Genomic DNA, 18,925 nt, shown 5'->3' on the forward strand with positions numbered 1-18,925 from the left:
CCTATCAAGCTAGTTTCAAAACGTCGACGGTTCTCTGCAGGTACAACATTTTGCCTGAAATAATGCACAGAGGCGCACCTGAGGTCCTCGCCCCTAGTAAAGCTAATGTGTAGAGTGAAAGGTTGAAAAGAAACCACAAAAAGCAGTCATTACCCAGAACATGCAGAACCACAGTTAACTTAGAGCGTAGCTAGCCAAAATGAATTTAAGTTAATAGATTTCTACATTTTTTTTGCGGAAAAAAAAATAGGGATAATATTGAACATACAGGAAAATATAAGAAATTATTTCAGATATTATGATCAATAAGGTAACATGTTCATGTTTAACTGAAAAGTAGCTTCCGCAATGTAAACTTTCAAATTAAATGTTATATTGGATATGACACATTGTATTCTAAATAATCAACAGAACATTGCTTTACACCGCAAATGATCTGGGTTTTTATCTAGCGCAAGTGATTATTCCATAAAATAGAAATATATTGCCAAACTTATCCCTGTTGAAAAGACTGCCAAAAATACAACTGCGTCGTATCATATTTTATTTTCAACTGCGTCGTATCATTTCGTAAAAATCATTATTTTCTTAGAAAATAAACATCTCTTTTAATAAAATTTTAGTAAATGATGCAAAATTATATTTCGAAGTTTATGGTGAACTCTGAAACAAATATATAATTGATTTGAAGGAAAAAACGATAGATAAAGCAATATGAACTGCGTCGTATCCACACATTTTCATAAAAATTCTGCCTCGCTTCGAGTTGCAAGTTCGCTATAACTTTTGTTTTACAAAATAGTTGTGCAAGCAACATATACCGAACGAAGCGGAAAATAGTGTAGCGTGTTAATACATATATCTTGTTTTCAGTCATTTCCAACAAAAAGAGTTATAAACAAAAACATACGTTTTTCGTTCCAAGATGGCGGCGTTTGTTTACATTTTGTAGGATACGACGCAGTTTTGATTCCCAGCCCTGATAATTGTAATATCTATTTTTATAAAAAAAATACAGATTTTATGAATATTGTTTTCTCTTCTTTTTTGTGTTTTATGTGCTATTTTGATACTGCGATTTTACGTTTACTACTATTTTAAGAATTCAATTGTCATATTGACCGACGATTATAAGTCAAAACTTAACTGGAAAAAGTCAGTAAATTATGGTTAATCTTTCAATATATAATTTGTGTACTCTTAAACCATATACGACTATTTTCTTTATCATTTTTTAAATGATGAATCAAATGAATAAATCATAAAATCTAATTTGTAACTTTGAATAATTCCTCGGCATCTTTACTAAACACGAATAACAAATTAAATAAAATGTTTCAAAGTTGATAGTGTCATATTAATACCATAAAAATGTAACTTTTTTCTCAATTATTGTACATATTTATTGTTTTTATCTCATATAGATAAAATAAAACATGCGATTGTTGTTGTTGGTTTTTTTTTTCGAATTGTATGTTAATGTATATAATAATCAATAAATTTGAGAGATGATCTGTGTTTATTAATTATTGTAACCAACTAAGTGACAAACACATATTTTGAAAAAAAAGCTTATTTATCTGTAAAATATTTGTTCTGTTCTGTAAAGATATCAAACATCTACTCCAAAACCGGGAGAGACCGGACAATAATCGTGTGGTACTATTCGGCGGTCACTAGTAAATCCCGGTCAAAATAGACCAGGAGAGACCGGGAATTACCGATAGGAGCACATCCTTCTATAAATAGATTTTCGGAATATTTAGGTCATCAACTCATCATTCTATTTACAGCTTTCGGATACATGTATAACAATAACATACTGGTCATAATAACCCACTGTGTACTACAAAATGATAAATAAAAATACCCCGAAGAGCGCGATTTATTGACGGAAAAGGTTATTTCATTTGAAAATGTTTGCAAGTTCGCTATTCATTGTACATATCGCGACATTTCATTTTTGGCTTGCAGCCGTTTGGCTTGCAGCCACGGCTGCAAGCCATTTCATCTGGAAAACTTGTTCCGGTTAGGTGGTCTCCTGCTTACATCTGTTGGTGCATGATTGAACGGGAAACCAGCTGCAATCGTGCCAATAGCAACTTTTCGGCCTTTTCCGTCAGTCTTCGGATTAATGATAATAGCCGATGTTGTTCCGATTGCAATTGTGACAATTCGGGCGATTCCGTCATACTGCGGAGTAATATTACGGAAATCTAAGCTATTTTAGTTACTTCGGTAATCCCAGTTTGTGTATATAAATAGGATTTCTATTTTTACTTGATTTATCGGTTTAAACTGTAATAAATAATAAACGAAATTGTTCCGTTTCATTTGTTTTTCAAGACGCAAAAGTTAGTTTCTTTTATAATTGTTTTTTTGTCTGTATTAGTTTTATACAATAGAGAATGGTGACTGTACATAGTATTATTCCGTCTTCAAAGGGTGGTCCTGCTTTCCAAATCACGCATGATCGAGTTATATTTAGATCTACTGAACGCATTTCAACTTCTTGGTGAGGTAATCTAAAAATAGCCCATGCATATCATTAACCTTGCCACGTGCTGATCTATGTATCATAGTTGATACATGCTTATTAATTGGTACCACGTAACGAAGTATTTTAAAGTGCATTTACTTGTCTATAAAGCAGAGGAATGATTTACACTTGTTTTCCTTCAGTATCACGTTAATATTTTTACGATTGGTCATTTTCTTTATTAATTTTATACAATAGAGAATAGATCTAAATCGTTTTGACAAAAAAATATTCGGTTTTCCAAAAAAACAAAAACTAAATAAACCCTTTATGATATACAAATACCGTAATTCAAAAAAAAATGTGATAATAAATTGAACCCCCCCCCCCCAAAAAAAAGAACAATTTTAAAGGGTTGGGATGAAGGCACAACTGTGCAAACCTTTCCTTTTAAAAGGAAACTTTATTAATTAATAATAATCAAGCACCCTCATACCGATCGGAATGATCGGCTTATATTATGACCGACTAAAAGGCTCGAGAAGTTGCTGTCGCCCTTTCACAAAATCTGATTTCATTCCATAAAGTTCGGCGCCGCGCAAAAAATGCGTTCAATACAGATACCTTACCAAACAAATTATTCCTACGCACAGGTCATGTTATATTCAGATTAAGTACTTTTGTAGATTTTTTCCGAATGATTTGTAAAGCATTTTTTGCATGATTATACTTATCTTATGCACTGTCCATAATTAAAAAGAGGGGACAGATATTTAATTAAAAAAATGCTTGAAATCACTGATGCCTACCTGGCAAGGACAGTAATTCCATTGAATACAAACAAGACTTACAAGACTTGTAAATGTTAAGTGACATGACTGTACTGTGTTCTGTTTGTGTAGTCAGTCAGTCTGTAGTCAGTCTACTGTAGTCAGTAACATAAGATGATAAAAATATCAAAGTCTGTTTTTATTTGTTTGGGTCGTCAGACCAAACAAATAATGGTAGCCAAATTTCAGACTCTAATGCTGTTAATTGCAAATGCCGAAAGTAGTCCGTTTTTTTGAAGCGGTTACTTCCCTTTATATGTAACACAAAGGCCGAAAAATTCAGGGGAGATCACTGCGAAAATATGGTCACATGACAGGCGCATTAATTTTCAAGCAAAATAATTCCCGAATGGTCGAAGATTTCTAATATTGTTTTATTCTTTATAGATATACATGCTTATAGTAAGCGCCATGATTATTTACACAAGTGTTAAACAACAGTTAGCGTCGTTACAAACCCTAATTTAGAATAATATGCTTTTCTTCAGGCATTTAACGTATAAATTCACCGTGGCCGAGGGGTTTGCGCGCTCGCTTAGGAAGCGAGAGGTCTTGAGTTCAAATCCCAGTTAAGGCAACTTTTTTTTTCAAATTGTTTAAGTCATATAAACATTGAATTGAATATCAGTGTTGCAATTAGTCTTATGGCCAATCTACTACAATTAACACGCTGGAAAGCATTGGTGGCACTATACAAAAACAAATTGTTTTATAATCTCACAACCTTTTCCTTTCTGACATTCTGAGACCCAAACAAATTCAGCGCCTTCTGTGCTTTGATTTTATTTGTTTGGGTCGTCAGACCAAAAAAAATAATGGTAGCGAAATTTCAGACTCTAATGCTGTTAATTGCAGGTGCCGAAAGTAGTCCGCTTTTTTGAAGCGGTTACTTCCCTCTAATGTAACACCTAGGCCGAAAAATTTAGGGGAGATCACTGCGTAAATATGGTCATATGACAGGCGGATTAATTTTCAAGCAAAATAATTCCCGAATGGTTGAAGATTTCTAATATTGTTTTATTCTTTATAAATATACATGCTTATAGTAAGCGTCATGATCATTTACACAAGTGTTAAACAACAGTTAGCGTCGTTAGAATAAAATGGTTTTCTTCAGGCCGTTAAGATATAAATTCACCGTGGTCGAGGGGTTAGCGCGCTCGCTTAGGAAGCGAGAGGTCTGGAGTTCAAATCCCAATTATTTCACTCTTTTTTTCAAATTGTTTAAGTCAAATAAACATTTGATCGAATATCAGTGTTGCAATTAGTCTTATGGCCAATCTACTAAAATTAAAACGCTGGAAAGCATTGGTGGCACTATACAAAAACAAATTGTTTTATAATCTCACAACCTTCACCTTTCTGACATTCTTAGACCCAAACAAATTCAGCGCCTTCTGTGCTTTGATTTACATGTGCAATGAAAATAAAACTTGCTTCTATATAGATTCTACAGTAGTGAACTTTGAACATACAAACAGTTAACAACTCTGTAGAAGTTACTGTATGTATAGTAGGGTAGAAATGGAAACAGGAATTTCAACGAATGAAATTTCATAATATATTTTTAAAGAAAAATGCTACTATTAGATCTACAAAGTGTATTAATTAAATACATTAATACACGTCTTATAGTCGTGCCAGAAGGTGATGATCGGCCCTGAAATGAATAATGCCCTCGGGGGCCATTATTCATTTTGCGGGCCGATTATCACTTTGCCGTGTATTAATTTCTTATTTTATTTTATTACAAAAAATATGAACAATGAATTCATTAAGAAACTCAGACAGGAATGGGAAAACTTAAACATTTCTGTTTGGTATTTATTCCTTTTTCTAAACATTTTAACAATAAACTACAAAAATTATTAACGCTGGGTCAGAATGAGATATTGTATATGCACACGGAAACAATTTTAAGATGTATTTTAATTGATGATTCTGTTCATATGTAGTTTAAGGTAAAGAGTACACGCAAACAACATTATGTGCGTATTTAACCCTTTATCATAACATATATATGTATGATAAAATGCTTTAAAAGATCAAACTTTAGCATTTTTGAAGACTTTCTTAAAGATTTTATTAAATACTGTTGTAAAAACGTACATATCAGTTTTCTGGCAATCCGCATGGGTGTTGTACATAAAAAAGACACTTAGTAATATTTAACATTGTAAAAATAATTTTTTTTTTGTTGTTTTTTTTTTAAATTGATAACAACAAACAAAACGCCTTAAAAATCTAAATAAAATGCATATATTTAATTGTCAATCCCAGCACATGTACTGATCATATATATATATATAAAAAACTTAATATAATTAAGCCGTTTTGAAAAAAAAAATCATATTTCAACGTCTATAATTATTTTAGACGTTGAAATATGATTTTTTTTCAAAACGGCTTATATATCACGTTTTTTATGATATATATGATCAGTACATGTGCTGGGATTGACAAATATGCATTTTATTTGGATTTTAAAGCGATTTGAGCTCCACATCCCAAGTGTCTGTGGCAATTGCTTTGTTATATACTGGAGGAGACAATGTGTTCCAGGGTTTTACACAAGATACAGGTAAGAGAGATAGGGCGACAGTTGGCTGGGTCTGACTTGCTACCTTTTTCCATGGGGGCGACATTTGCCATTTTCCAGATGTCTGGTAGAGTACTGCATGGTTGTTTACTCACCATTTAAAGATGCAGTACTTTGTGTAATATCTAGATCTATGACGTGTTTGGAATTGCCCACTTAGAACTACAGTAGGCTCTGATAGTCATAGAAAACTGGCTTAAAGAACGAAAAAAAAATGAAAAAAAAAATGAAAAAAATAATACAGAGAGCTTCTGTCGCAAAATAAACGCAAAATTTAGTCACATGACTTCCATATAGACAAAATGGAGGACGCAGAAACAACCACCGAAAAAAATTCTGAAGATACAAGTGAAAATGCAAGCACGTTTAATTTAACAAAGAAATCAGAAAAGGCAAATGTTTGGCCAAACCCTGTTTTATCTTCTGCTAGGTCAGCTTTTGACAGATTTCTGTCAAGGTCTGAAACCACCGAAAAAGCAACAGAAAAATTACCTCCTATCGCCGGAGGTGGTGGAAGAAAAGTAAAGAAGAAGCGTAAGTATTTCGTTAACAGTTAGTTTCAAGATTTTAACAAGTTAGTATGATTTTGAATTTAAACATACTGTACCTATTTAAATAGTGCATATAACTTTATCGATAATGCAGCACACTTATTATTTTTAAGGAAGCCCCTAGCCGTATGTGAGTCACATACTTCTAGGAGTCACATACTTCTAGCCTATAGACACTATTTAGGCTAGCCGTACGGCATTTTTTCAATAATAAATGCAATAATGAAGTCAGTTACTTGCACCTCTTATTACATTTTCACAAAGAATGAATAGGGCTGGGGCAAGTATCCGAGTACTCGGATAATCACGAATCAAAGTGAAAAATCGAGTTTGAATATTCGTAAGCCCAGAGATCGTGGATCGCGATTTAATTTTTTTTTATATACATTCACTGTTTCTCACACTCTTAAAATCGAGAAAAATACTATTTGAGTTTAAATTATATGATAAATAATATGATGAAGTTTAACTAAATCAGGGATCATTCTGGTCAGGATTTTTAGTGAGAGATTTTCTCTCATTTGAGAAATTTTAATGAGAGAAATTAGATTTTCTTGAGAGATTTAATTTTCATGATAGGCGAGGTTAAAAATATAGAATTTTTTAACTTTTTAAAATCACTGTACATATAAACATTGTTTATCTAATGAGGATATAAGAAGATGTAGCTCTGTTTATTACAGTGATTTTTGTTTTCACTTTTTTAACACATCCTATGCCTTTTCTTTTGTGAATTTTTAAACACAATAAAATTCTAGTTGTGAAAAATAAATATAATAAACACTTTTATTCTGAAATATAAAAGAATTATACATGGATATCTACTACAACTATTATTTGCTGGACAACACTGTACTGTACAGAAGTGATTGTTGAGATTTGAAGAATATTTTTATAACCTTACATTTTGTTTTCTTTATGAATCTCTTCACACACCTCCTCCATTAAAAAAATATTCATTGAATATGTGACCTGAACACATAATGACAAATATCTCCATATCCACAAATATAAACAATGTAAACCTAAAGTAATTTTTTATTCATAAACATCATTTTTAGTGTTATAAAACACCTTTAAATAACACTCAGCTTCCTTTTAGTATTTTTTTTTTAATCACGACATCGCTAAAATATGTGACAAATGAATATTTGTCTTTTTTCTGCTGAAAAATTCACAATTCTAGCTGTTGCTGATTGCAATAATATAAAATTAAATATTTTTGTTCAATAATAGAATATTCATTATCGGCTATTTCATCAGGAATCGTAAAACAATTTTTTTTTAATTTGTTCTTTACGGCAAAATTCACCGTGGTTGATGTTACATTTAGAAGACAAATTTTACCGGTATTTGTTTCTTACATGTCCATTTTTATGTTAGTCTGTGTCTAACAATTTTTATTAAAATCAATTAAAAGTGTTTTATGTAAATTCTCGACTTACAGATAGATAAAGGTTAGCCATCATACCGTACGGTGAATTTGCGGTCTCCGATCGGCAATTATTAGGCTAAATAATTCAAAGTGTTGGACTACTTTTAGGAGGTTTTTTACACAGATTTCATTAATAAACAATTTGAAATTAAATTCTTGATGGGAATCGTGAATTTTTCATCATATTTTTGTGTAACTTTAGCATTCTTTTGATTGTGATTATAGACATTTTCCGGCTCAAATTGCCGTGCGAGATTTTCACTCATTTCACAAATTTCTCTGAGATTTTGGTGATTTTTTTGCGAGATATCGCGGAAATAGCGCCCTAGAATGATCCCTGCTAAATACAATTTGCCGGTTAAAGATTACGTACCATGATGCTGAGCTAGGAAATAATTGGTTTCAAAAAACAAAACAAAAATACTCCTCTAAAGAATAAAAACATAAACCTAGTTTATATGTTTAATGTTTAGTATTGTATTTGTTTTTTTTTTAATAAACATGTTTTTATAACTAATGTACATGTTTTTATGGGTGTCTTGATAACAAAAGATTTGTGGTTCGATTTGTGAATCGTAAGTGCTGAATCATGGTTCGGATCGGATCGTCACTTATCCGACGATCCACACCCCTAAGAATGAACATATATTTCTTCTAAATAATTTTAAGGATGATGTTCGGCCATATATCATATAAGTACATGTACCTAATCTCACACCCAACCTATTCTCAAACCTTTCATTCATGTACTGTTATTTTTATACCCCCGCACAACAAAGTTGTAAGGGGGGTATACTGGAATCAGCTTGTCCGGCCGTCCGTCCGGCCGTCGGTTTTTAGCTCACCTGTCACAAAGTGACAGGGTGAGCTTTTGTGATCGCTTTTCGTCCGGCGTCCGTCCGTCCGTCGTCCGTCCGTCCGTAAACTTTTACTTTAAATGACATCTCCTCATAAACCACTAGGCCAATTTCATCCAAACTTCACAGGAATGTTCCTTTGGTGGTCACCTTTAAAAATTGTTCAAAGAATTTAATTCCATGCAGAACTCTGGTTGCCATGGCAACCAAAAGAAAAAACTTTAAATATCTTCTTTTAAAAAACCGAAAGAGCTAGAGCTTAGATATTTGGCATGAAACATCTTCTAGTGAGTGTCTACAAAGATTGTTCAAATAAAAGCCCTGGGGTCAAAATTGGCCCCGCCCCAGGGGATCATTGATTTTCCCTATATGTATATAGTAAAAACTTAAAAAATCTTCTTTTAAAGAACTCTAAGAGCTAGAGCTAAGATATTTAGCATGAAACATGTTCTAATGGTTGTCTACCAAGTTTGTTCAAATAAAAGCCCTGGGGTCAAAATTGGCCCCGCCCCTAGTAAAAACTTAAAAAATCTCCTTTTAAAGAACCCGAAGATGCTAGCTAGAGCTTAGATATTTGGCATGAAACATCTTCTAGTGAGTGTCTACCAAGATTGTTCAAAAAAAAGCCTGGGGTCAAAATTGGCCCCGCGCCCAGGGTGTCATTGATTTCCCTATAGCATATAGTAAAAACTTAAAAATCTTTTTTTAAAGAACCCAAAAGCTAGAGCTAAGATATTTAGCATGAAACATCTTCTAATGAGTGTCTACCAAGTTTGTTCAAATAAAAGCCCTTGGGTCAAAATTGGCCCCGCCCCAGGGGGTCATTGATTTTCCCCTATATGCATTTAGTAAAAAACTTAAAAAATCTCCTTTTAAAGAACCGAAGAGCTAGAGCTTAGATATTTGGCATGAAACATCTTCTAGTGAGTGTCTACCAAGATTGTTCAAATAAAAGCCCTGGGGTCAAAATTGGCCCCGCCCCAGGGTGTCATTGATTTTCCCTATATGCATATAGTAAAAACTTAAAAAAATCTTCTTTTAAAGAACCCAGAGAGCTAGAGCTAAGATATGTAGCATGAAACATCTTCTAATGAGTGTCTACCAAGTTTGTTCAAATAAAAGCCCTTGGGTCAAAATTGGCCTCGCCCCAGGGGGTCATTGATTTTCCCTATATGCATATAGTAAAAATTTAAAAATCTTCTTTTAAAGAACTCATGGAGCTAGAGCTAAGATATTTAGCATGAAACATGTTCTAATGGTTGTCTACCAAGTTTGTTCAAATAAAAGCCCTGGGGTCAAAATTGCCCCGCCCCAGGGGGTCATTGATTTTCCCTATATGTATATAGTAACTTAAAAAAATCTTCTTTTAAAGAACCAAAAAGGGCTAGAGCTAATATATTTAGCATGAAACATGTTCTAATGGGAGTCTACCAAGTTTGTTCAAATAAAAAAGCCCTGGGGTCAAAATTGGCTCCGCCCCAGGGGGTCATTGATTTTCCCTATATGTATATAGTAAAAACTTAAAAAATCTTCTTTTAAAGAACCAAAAGAGCTAGAGCTAAGATATTTAGCATGAAACATGTTCTAATGGGAGTCTACCAAGTTTGTTCAAATAAAAGCCCTGGGGTCAAAATTGGCTCAGCCCCGGGGGTCATTGATTTTCCTTATAATTATATGTGTATATCAAAAACTTAAAAAGTATTCTTTGAAAAACCTAAATAGCTAGAGTTAAGATATTTAGCATGAAACATCTTCTAGTGAGTGTCGACAAAGTTTGTTCAAATAAAAGCCCTGGGGTCAAAATTGGCCCTGCCCTGGGGGTCATTGATTTTCCTTATATGTGTATAGGAAAAACTTAAAAAAAACATCTTTGAAAAAACACAAATAGCTAGAGTTTAGATATTAAGCATGAAACATGTTCTAGTAAGTGTCTACAAAGTCTGTTCAAATAAAAGCCCTGGGGTCAAAACTGGCCCCGCCCCAGGGGTGTCATCGTTTTTAACTATATGTGTATAGTAAAAACTTAAAGAATCTTCTTTAAAAAAACACAATGAGCTACAGCTTAGATGTTTAGCATGAAACATCTTCTTATGGGTGTCTACCAAGTTCGTTCAAATAAAAGCCCTTGGTTAAAATTGGCCCTGCCGGGGGTAGGGGAGGGCAGATCATTGTTTTTCATTATAAGTGTGTACATCATGAAACGTCCTCTTATAGGTGTCTTCCAAGTTTGTTCAAATAAAAGCCCTGGGGTTTAAACTGGCCCCGCTCCGGGGGCCTACATACAGGTGAGCGACCTTAGGGCCATCATGGCCCTCTTGTTTCATTTCCGCCCTATAACTTAAGATTCCTTTGACCCACAGTCTTCATATTTGGCATGGTAGTTAGTCATGATTAGTAGATGACCCCTATTGATTTTTGAGGGTCACCAGGTCAAAGGTCAAGGTCACAGGGGCCTTGACTTTTAAAAAGCTTGTCCGCCAATAACTTAAGATTCCTTTGACCTACAGTCGTCATATTTGGCATGGAGGTTAGTCATGATTAGTAGATGATCCCTATTGATTTTTGAGGTCACTAGGTCAAAGGTCAAGGTCACAGGGGCCTTGACTTCAAAAAGCTTGTCTGCCCAATAACTTAAGATTCCTTTGACCCACAGTCTTCATATTTGGCATGGAGGTAAGTCATGATTAGTACATGACCCCTATTGATTTTGAGGTCACCAGGTCAAAGGTCAAGGTCACAGGGGCCTTCACTTCAGAAAGCTTGACCGCCCAATAACTTAAGATTCCTTTGACCCACAGTCTTCATATTTGACATGAAGGCTAGTCATGATAAGTAGATGACCCCTATTGACTTTGAGGTCACCAGGTCAAAGGTCAAGGTCACAGGGGCCTTGACTTCAAAAAGCTTGTCCGCCCAATAACTTAAGATTCCTTTGACCCACAGTCTTCATATTTGGCATGGATGTTGATCATGATTAGTAGATGACCCTTTTGATTTGAGGTCACTGGATCAAAGGTCAAGGTCATAGGGACTTTGACTTCAAAAGTTTGTCCACTCCTTAAGATTCCTTTGACCCACAGTCTTCATATTTGGCATGGATGTTGATCATGACTATAAGGTGACCCTATTGATTTTGAGGTCACTGGGTCAAAGGTCAAGGTCACAGGGACCTTGACAAAAAAAAGCTTTTCTTCTCAATTGCTAAAGAATGTCCTGTCCGCAATTTATTGATTTTGACATTTTCACATTTGAAGCATGTAGAATACATAACTTAGCAATGCACTGGCATAACCTCAGATTTTGCAGGGAGGTTGTCCTTGAGCTCTAAATGGCCACTGTTGATTCTGACAAAGTGGTATGCGGGGGTATTCAAGCCATGATAGTGGCAGTTCTAGTTTTACTAGAAGTGACTATGATGTCCTTAACTTGTGTGCATAAAAGCTTAGTTTCTGATAGACATGTCTGCTGATGTCAAATGAAAACAGTGCATAGGAACAAATATTTACATTACATATTTTATTACTTAGCGTAATTTCATAATATGAAATTAGGCAAAGCCTATGAATGGGGAAGTTGTTAAAAATTCCTTTCATTAATTCCGTTTTAAAGGTGTCATTCGGTATTACATGCACCGCTTCCGTTTTCACTCGGAACACTTGACGATTATCATTTATCCGAAAAGTTGAGATTTGTTCCGTTATCGGAATACCCCGCCTTTTATCATTGAGTTACATTGTAAATGGTGGCGCCCGACTAGAACTGACACTGAAAATTTCATTGTTAGGGATATAGAATTCTATATATTTTTTAATTGTTTTTTATTTGATTTTCTTTTAAATATATACATGTAGTCTATAGCCGGGCAAGCCAAAGCCCGGACCCGCGACTTCCCCGTATAAATTGCTATTACCTTTGTAAGTCCCGTAAATACACCATTAACTATTTGTGAAAATGAATATTAGAGACAAAAATATCTTAAAGCAGGTACCTGCATCGTGTACACTTCATTGTCAAGTGACAGTCATATAACAATCACTTCATTGGCTAAACTAAACAGTAGAATTTTAGAGATACTTTAAGGGGTTTGAGATTAGGTTCTTTATTTTAAGAGGCCATGTCAGTTTTAAAAAAGAGGGTTGTGCTTTTCCAAGATGGAAATAGAGCTTTTTTAATTGTTAAATTTCAGTCAAATTTTAAAGAAATGTTACAGAAAGATAAAAGTGTACATATGTAAAGAATTTTTATAAATATATATTTTTATTTATACTAAAAGACCTCTTGAATGCTTAGAGGTTTGAGACCTGGTTAGTCCACGATATATCCTAAAGCTGTAAAGGAAGTGGCTAGCAATATGGGCCCTTACTGCTAGCCAAAAGTTCTAGACATGATATGTGAGTCACATACATCCAGCCTATACAAACTTTGAGACTAGCCTTACAGCATTTTTTCAATAATAAATGCAATGATGAAGTCAGTAACATGCACGTCTAATTACATTTTCAGAAAAAATGTCAATAAATATTTCTTCTAAATAATTTTAAGGATGATGTTGGGCCAAATATCCGATATTATGACAAGATATTGGATATCTATTAGAGATTAATTCATCTTTAATTAAAGAGTTTTTGTGAGCCGATGGAAATTCTGTGTTTTTTACAAGGTATAATTTTTAAAAATACTGTGTCATAATCGAAATTGACCTACATACATTTATGTCAATTTAAGTTTGTGATTGAGACGATAGCAGTCTTATTCAGTCATGAAAAACAATGTGCTGCATCTTTAAATGGTCAGTAAACTACCAGCATGAAATTTTCAATGCCTGCTAAAGTGTTCAAGATTAAATTATTATTGCAAATGTATTACATCTATATTGTCCATAGAAAAGATTTAATAATGTTTCAGACTTTCAGTTTATTTCTCTTCGTATTTTCACACAGACTTTTATTATTATTTTTAAGTAAGAAAAAACTTCTGATCGTCAAACGCTTAAAATTAATATACGTACTGTAATTAATAAAGTTTTCATGATATTCAATAAAATCTTTTAGAAGACACAAGTTTGCATAATCATTATTGTTTTAGGTTATTTAATTGTCCCCCGCCTTTTCGAAGAAAAAAGGGGGATATAGAAATAGGCTCCGTCCGTCTGTCCGTACAAACCCAGAGGTACTTGTGTGACTTGGAGAACAATGGGTAACAGTAAATTCTCTTTGATCCTATTCATTCCGTTTTTACTTGTGTGTCTTTTTTTAAGGCTTGTGTGACTAAAAATGGCCAAAAAGATCAAAGGAAAAGTCACATAAGTACCATTTTGTGAGTACATCCGTCTGTCTGTCCATCCGTCACACTTTCGTGTCCGGTCCATAACTTTGTCATTTATCAAAGGAATCTGAAATAACTTGGCACAAATGTTTGTTATAATAAGACGATGTGTCATGCGCAACAACCAGACCCCTACCTCCAAGGTCAAGGTCGCACTTGCTCATTCAAGGTCAACATTGTCTATTTGAGGGTATATGTCGTGTCCGGTTCATAACTTTCTTATCTTTGAAGGGATTTTGTGAATACTTGCCACAATTGTTCACAATAATGAGACAATGTGTCATGTTGCGCCACAATTGTTCAGAATAATGAGACGATGTGTCATGCGCAACAACCAGTCACCTACCTCCAAGGTCAAGGTCACACTTGGAGGTCAAAGATTAACATAGTCTGTTATAGGGTATATTTTGTGTCCGGTCCATAACTTCTTCATAGTTCAAGGGATTTTGAAAATACATGGCACAAATAGTTACAATAATAAGACGATATGTCATGCATAACACCTGCACCCCTACCTCCAAGGTCAAGGTCACACTTAGAGGTCAAAGCTTTTCATGATAAATTTTTTGATTTGTGTTTCATTTTATTTCTTTAATAAATTTATTGTTGCATTTGCAGATCTAGCATTGATCATAAGTTTGGACTGAAAGTGCTGAGATCCAATCCTTTGAAATAGCACAATTTTATGCATCGTATAAAAATTCCCCGAGGCGGGGGATGTTGGTAACTCTGTTACAAATTCTTGTTATTTTAAAAACGCTGTACAGCTAGCCTCAACAGTGTGGATAGGCTAGTTGTACGTGACTCATGTACAGCTAGAACTTTTGGCTAGCAGTACGGGCCCGTACAGCTAGTCACTGCCTATTTTTAATTAAGTGATGATGTGAAATTGTATTATAACCAGTATGTATAGGTATACATTATCGTTTGCTTATATGTTTTGAGGTTCATGTAAACTGGGATCCTTCATATTATCATACAAAATATGTTTTTTTTTCACATAACTTTAAACCATGAAGAAGAATGGAATTTTACATAAATGATTTTGGGTTCTTAATATACATAAACGTTACTTTATCAAACATGAAATTAAACATTTTGACCATAGAAATGTGTCTTCAAAGTAGGGCATTATAAGAGAAAAAAAATTGTGTGGGCAATTTAAGACAACTCAGTTTACCGGACATTGTGTTTCAAAATATTTTGAAGTCATGAATTGAAGTTAATCTTTAAATAATCAGCAAGGAAACTATGACTGTTGAATGGCAAGGTTTAAAATATTTGAAAAACCAAAGATGTCACTAACAATTTACAAAGAGGTGGTAATTGTAATTAACTTTATTTACTCAATTTTAAAACGTATTGATTCTTTATAAATCATTAAATGTATGAAAAATTGAGACACAATTGCATGGAGCTAAATATAAATGGAGAAGAAACTGTGACGTCACACAATTAAATTCAGTATCTGCAGAATTGTGTTCACGTAAGTTATCATATGTCGCAAAATTTTCCAACATTTGATGCATCCTGGGTAAAAGTAGCCAAAAAACTGCCATATTGAATTCCTGGAGGTATACTGACAAAAAGACAAAGCATTTCCTACTAATATAAGAAGCAATATTCATTTATTGTAAAACGTACAATTCACACTTTTCCACACAAACATTTCTCCGATGAAAATTCATGTTGGCAATGTAAAAAATAATTCACGGATATTGCCAAAGTTTAATAAGAGAGTGAAAATCTGAGACTAGCAGGAAAACCCAATTATCACCGAAGCCCGCAAAGGATTGTGGATCTGAATCTGACTATCGTCTATTTTCGGAGCTTCCTATCCGTGGTATATATGTCTGTGACAATTGGAATACTGTTCTTTGTCATACAGTTTCCTTTTGGTTATCATGAAGCCTGAAAAAGCCAAACTATTCATTTTATTTACATTTCATGTAGAGTTTCCTCCCTTGGTTTGAAAAATCTGGCGTGACCTGTTTCCGTCTATGGTTTTTAATTTTAGTATCTTTGTAAGTCAACAACGAAATATTCTTTGGACTTGATATAAAAATACTTTCTATCATTAAAATATGTTAATTTTATTGTTACGATTGTCTGCTGAGATAACGCAGATGTGATGTAAAAGTAAAATCTATCTAAAATGACCCATTAAGGGCCTCAATATTCAGGCATGGCCAGAACAGATTATTCCCCTGCATGACCAGGTCATGAAATAACATAGTAAACAAAAGGGCATGTAAGATAAAGAACTGAATCAACAATATTTATCTGAGAGTGGTTTTGTTGTTATTTACTTTGAAATGGAAAGTGTGTGCAATTCTGACTGGATGACATTTGAATGAGAACAAAAATAAAGCAGTATTAGACAGGAATAGATTTTGCCTGGTAAACTAATAATAAATTGTCCAGTAAATGTGTAGGATCCCATTATATAGGTATACATTATATAGCAACTGCTTAACTTGAATAAGGGTCACCTCAATCCTAAAGTCAACTGACCCCTGAGTCTATTCATACTTACATGGAGCTAAATATATTCTATGTATATCTGTGATACTTATCACAGGTCAACTTGGCCAATGTAATAATTGTATTAATATCCAGGTAAAATGTATGCCTTGTCTTTTTTTTCTATTTTCTATTTTCATCAATCATTTATTCATAACTCTATAACTCTTGTTATTTATGGATTGATTAAATACATACTGAGGAAACAGTACTTTTGACTGGAAAAAATAAAATGAGCTTGGCTATTAACGCCAAATAGGAATTTTCTTTTTATTATAACTCCCAAAATTTTTGGGCGACATATTGTTTTTGCCTTCACCGTCTGCCGCTCTAACGGGACAGTAATAATGTTGCTAGAGGGACAATAGGTAACCGTTCTTTCTCTTTGATGTCACTTATTCTTAATGCTTTTATGTGGCTATTTTCTTTTGTGTGCTAAAAAAACAATAGAGAGAACAATAGAGTAGCCACATTATAACTGTCCAATTAGAAGGTCCGTCCGTCCATCCGCTCTCACAGGACAGTAATAATGTGGCTAAAGGGACAATAGGTAACTGTTCTTTTTCTTTGATGTCATTCATTCCATGATGCTTTTATGTGGCTATTTTCTTTTGTGTGGCAGCTGGCTAAAAAGAAATAATTATAGAGTAGCCACATAATTACTGTCCTGTTAGAACTTCCGTCCGGTTGTCCATCCGTCTGCATTGAGCTTGTCTGCCCTTCAACTACGGGTGGGATTTCAACCAAACTTTACAGGAGTGATCAGTACCATCCCTAGTTGTGTGCACGTTCCGCTTTGCTGAACAAAATGGCCGTCAGAGCTATAAATAGAAAAATCTAGTCCAGCTTTCACAGGTCAAGCTACAATATTTACAATAACTTTTATTCATTGATGGATTTCTTTAATACACTGGAGCCGCGATATAGCGCTCATCGGTATAGCGCTTATCTCAGTAGAACGCTCATATGCCTTGGCTCCCAAAAAAAAAAATCGTATTTTTCGCCCATTATAATTTTTTTTTCATGTATATCAATACCGCACCTTATCCACTATAACGCTTGTTCAATGTGTCAGTCGAGTGCAATAAACAGTCATAATTACGTCACTCATGATAAGAAGGTGTGAAGTCATACACAGGTAAGCGTTAATCCGCTCTTTTGTTCATTTTGAACTGTTGATCAGTCAGGTATCAAACTGTTAGCTTGTTAGCTAAGACATGCAAACACCGACGAGTTAAGTAAATCACCCAAGCATACAATTAATTTTAAAAAGCATGCACTTTCGATCTATCTGCAAAAAAGTTGTTGAGGATGACTGATTTTTTCACAAGAGACAGCAGGTAAGACGATTAATTTAGTCCCATCCACTAGGTATCAATTTTCATGACCACACATAACTCACGTTAACACCGCTGTTTTACTGGAAATTTATAAACATTCATTCGTGGTTTATATTTTTCATTCGTAAATTTCATGTTTATATTAAAGATATTCAGTAATGCTTTACAAAATAATTAATAATAATATATAAAAAAGCTTGGACTGATATCCATTGGAAGGTAAGTAAACAATCAATTCCACTAACAAGCGTTATATGTTTCGGCGGTGGGTGGGGTAATGCGATATTTTTGCTATAATTACAAAATGAGCGTTATAAAAAGTTACTCGTTACAACGCTGTCTTGAGATCATGGACCCCAACATGAGCGCTATATCGCGGCTCCAGTGTAATTGGACAAAACAACATTAAGGAGTTATTCAAATATTACCTTCACATTTGAATGATTTGACCAAAATAAAGCATCTTTGGTAATACTTTGCAGTCCCAGCTTTGGGAGGCTGTTGTTGAAAACATTTCTTGGTTTTTCTTCATTTCTTTACAATATGTAAATAATCAAGATATACCTGATTTTCTTCTTGATGCTTTGTAGTGAGACACATGGAGGTGTTCACTTTACACATCTAGGTCACTGTCTAAGGTTCACAACTCAAAGACTGTTTAACAAAATCTTTTCCTTTGCTCATTCCCACTGTACATAATCCAGGGTCTTATTTTACTTTAAACGTCAGATTAAAGTCAATCGTAATGTGCTACTAGTTGATTTTAATATTTCCTTTTATTGTCCATTTATCCATGTCTGCTTGATAACATTTTTATGCTTATAATTTTTCATGGTACATGTACATATATACAACATTTGTTATTGCAATGGTGGGTGGTAAACTTATTGTTATATGTTATAAATGGTAAGATGTACAAAACATAATTACAATTTTGAAATTTGTCCATGCAATTTTTATATATCAACTATAGTGTAAAAAGTTTC

General features: G+C 34.0%; 1 protein-coding gene across 2 annotated transcripts in view; it reads left to right on the forward strand.

Moving 5' to 3' along the window:
• The first annotated feature begins 6,181 nt into the window (after positions 1-6,181).
• LOC132730625 (RUN and FYVE domain-containing protein 2-like) overlaps positions 6,182-18,925 on the forward strand; it is a 71,544-nt gene continuing 58,800 nt past the window's right edge. Inside the window, exon 1 of one of the 2 annotated variants that reach the window (XM_060716593.1) lies at positions 6,182-6,442. In XM_060716593.1, the coding sequence (XP_060572576.1) occupies positions 6,211-6,442 (232 nt within the window). In that variant the 5' untranslated portion in view covers positions 6,182-6,210. The remainder of the gene's footprint in view (positions 6,443-18,925) is intronic. The other variant, XM_060716597.1, reaches the window with a different exon arrangement.

This window comes from Ruditapes philippinarum, unplaced genomic scaffold, assembly GCF_026571515.1.
Source record: "Ruditapes philippinarum isolate M1 unplaced genomic scaffold, ASM2657151v2 ctg668_1_1_1_1, whole genome shotgun sequence".
Classification (NCBI taxonomy): domain Eukaryota; kingdom Metazoa; phylum Mollusca; class Bivalvia; order Venerida; family Veneridae; genus Ruditapes; species Ruditapes philippinarum.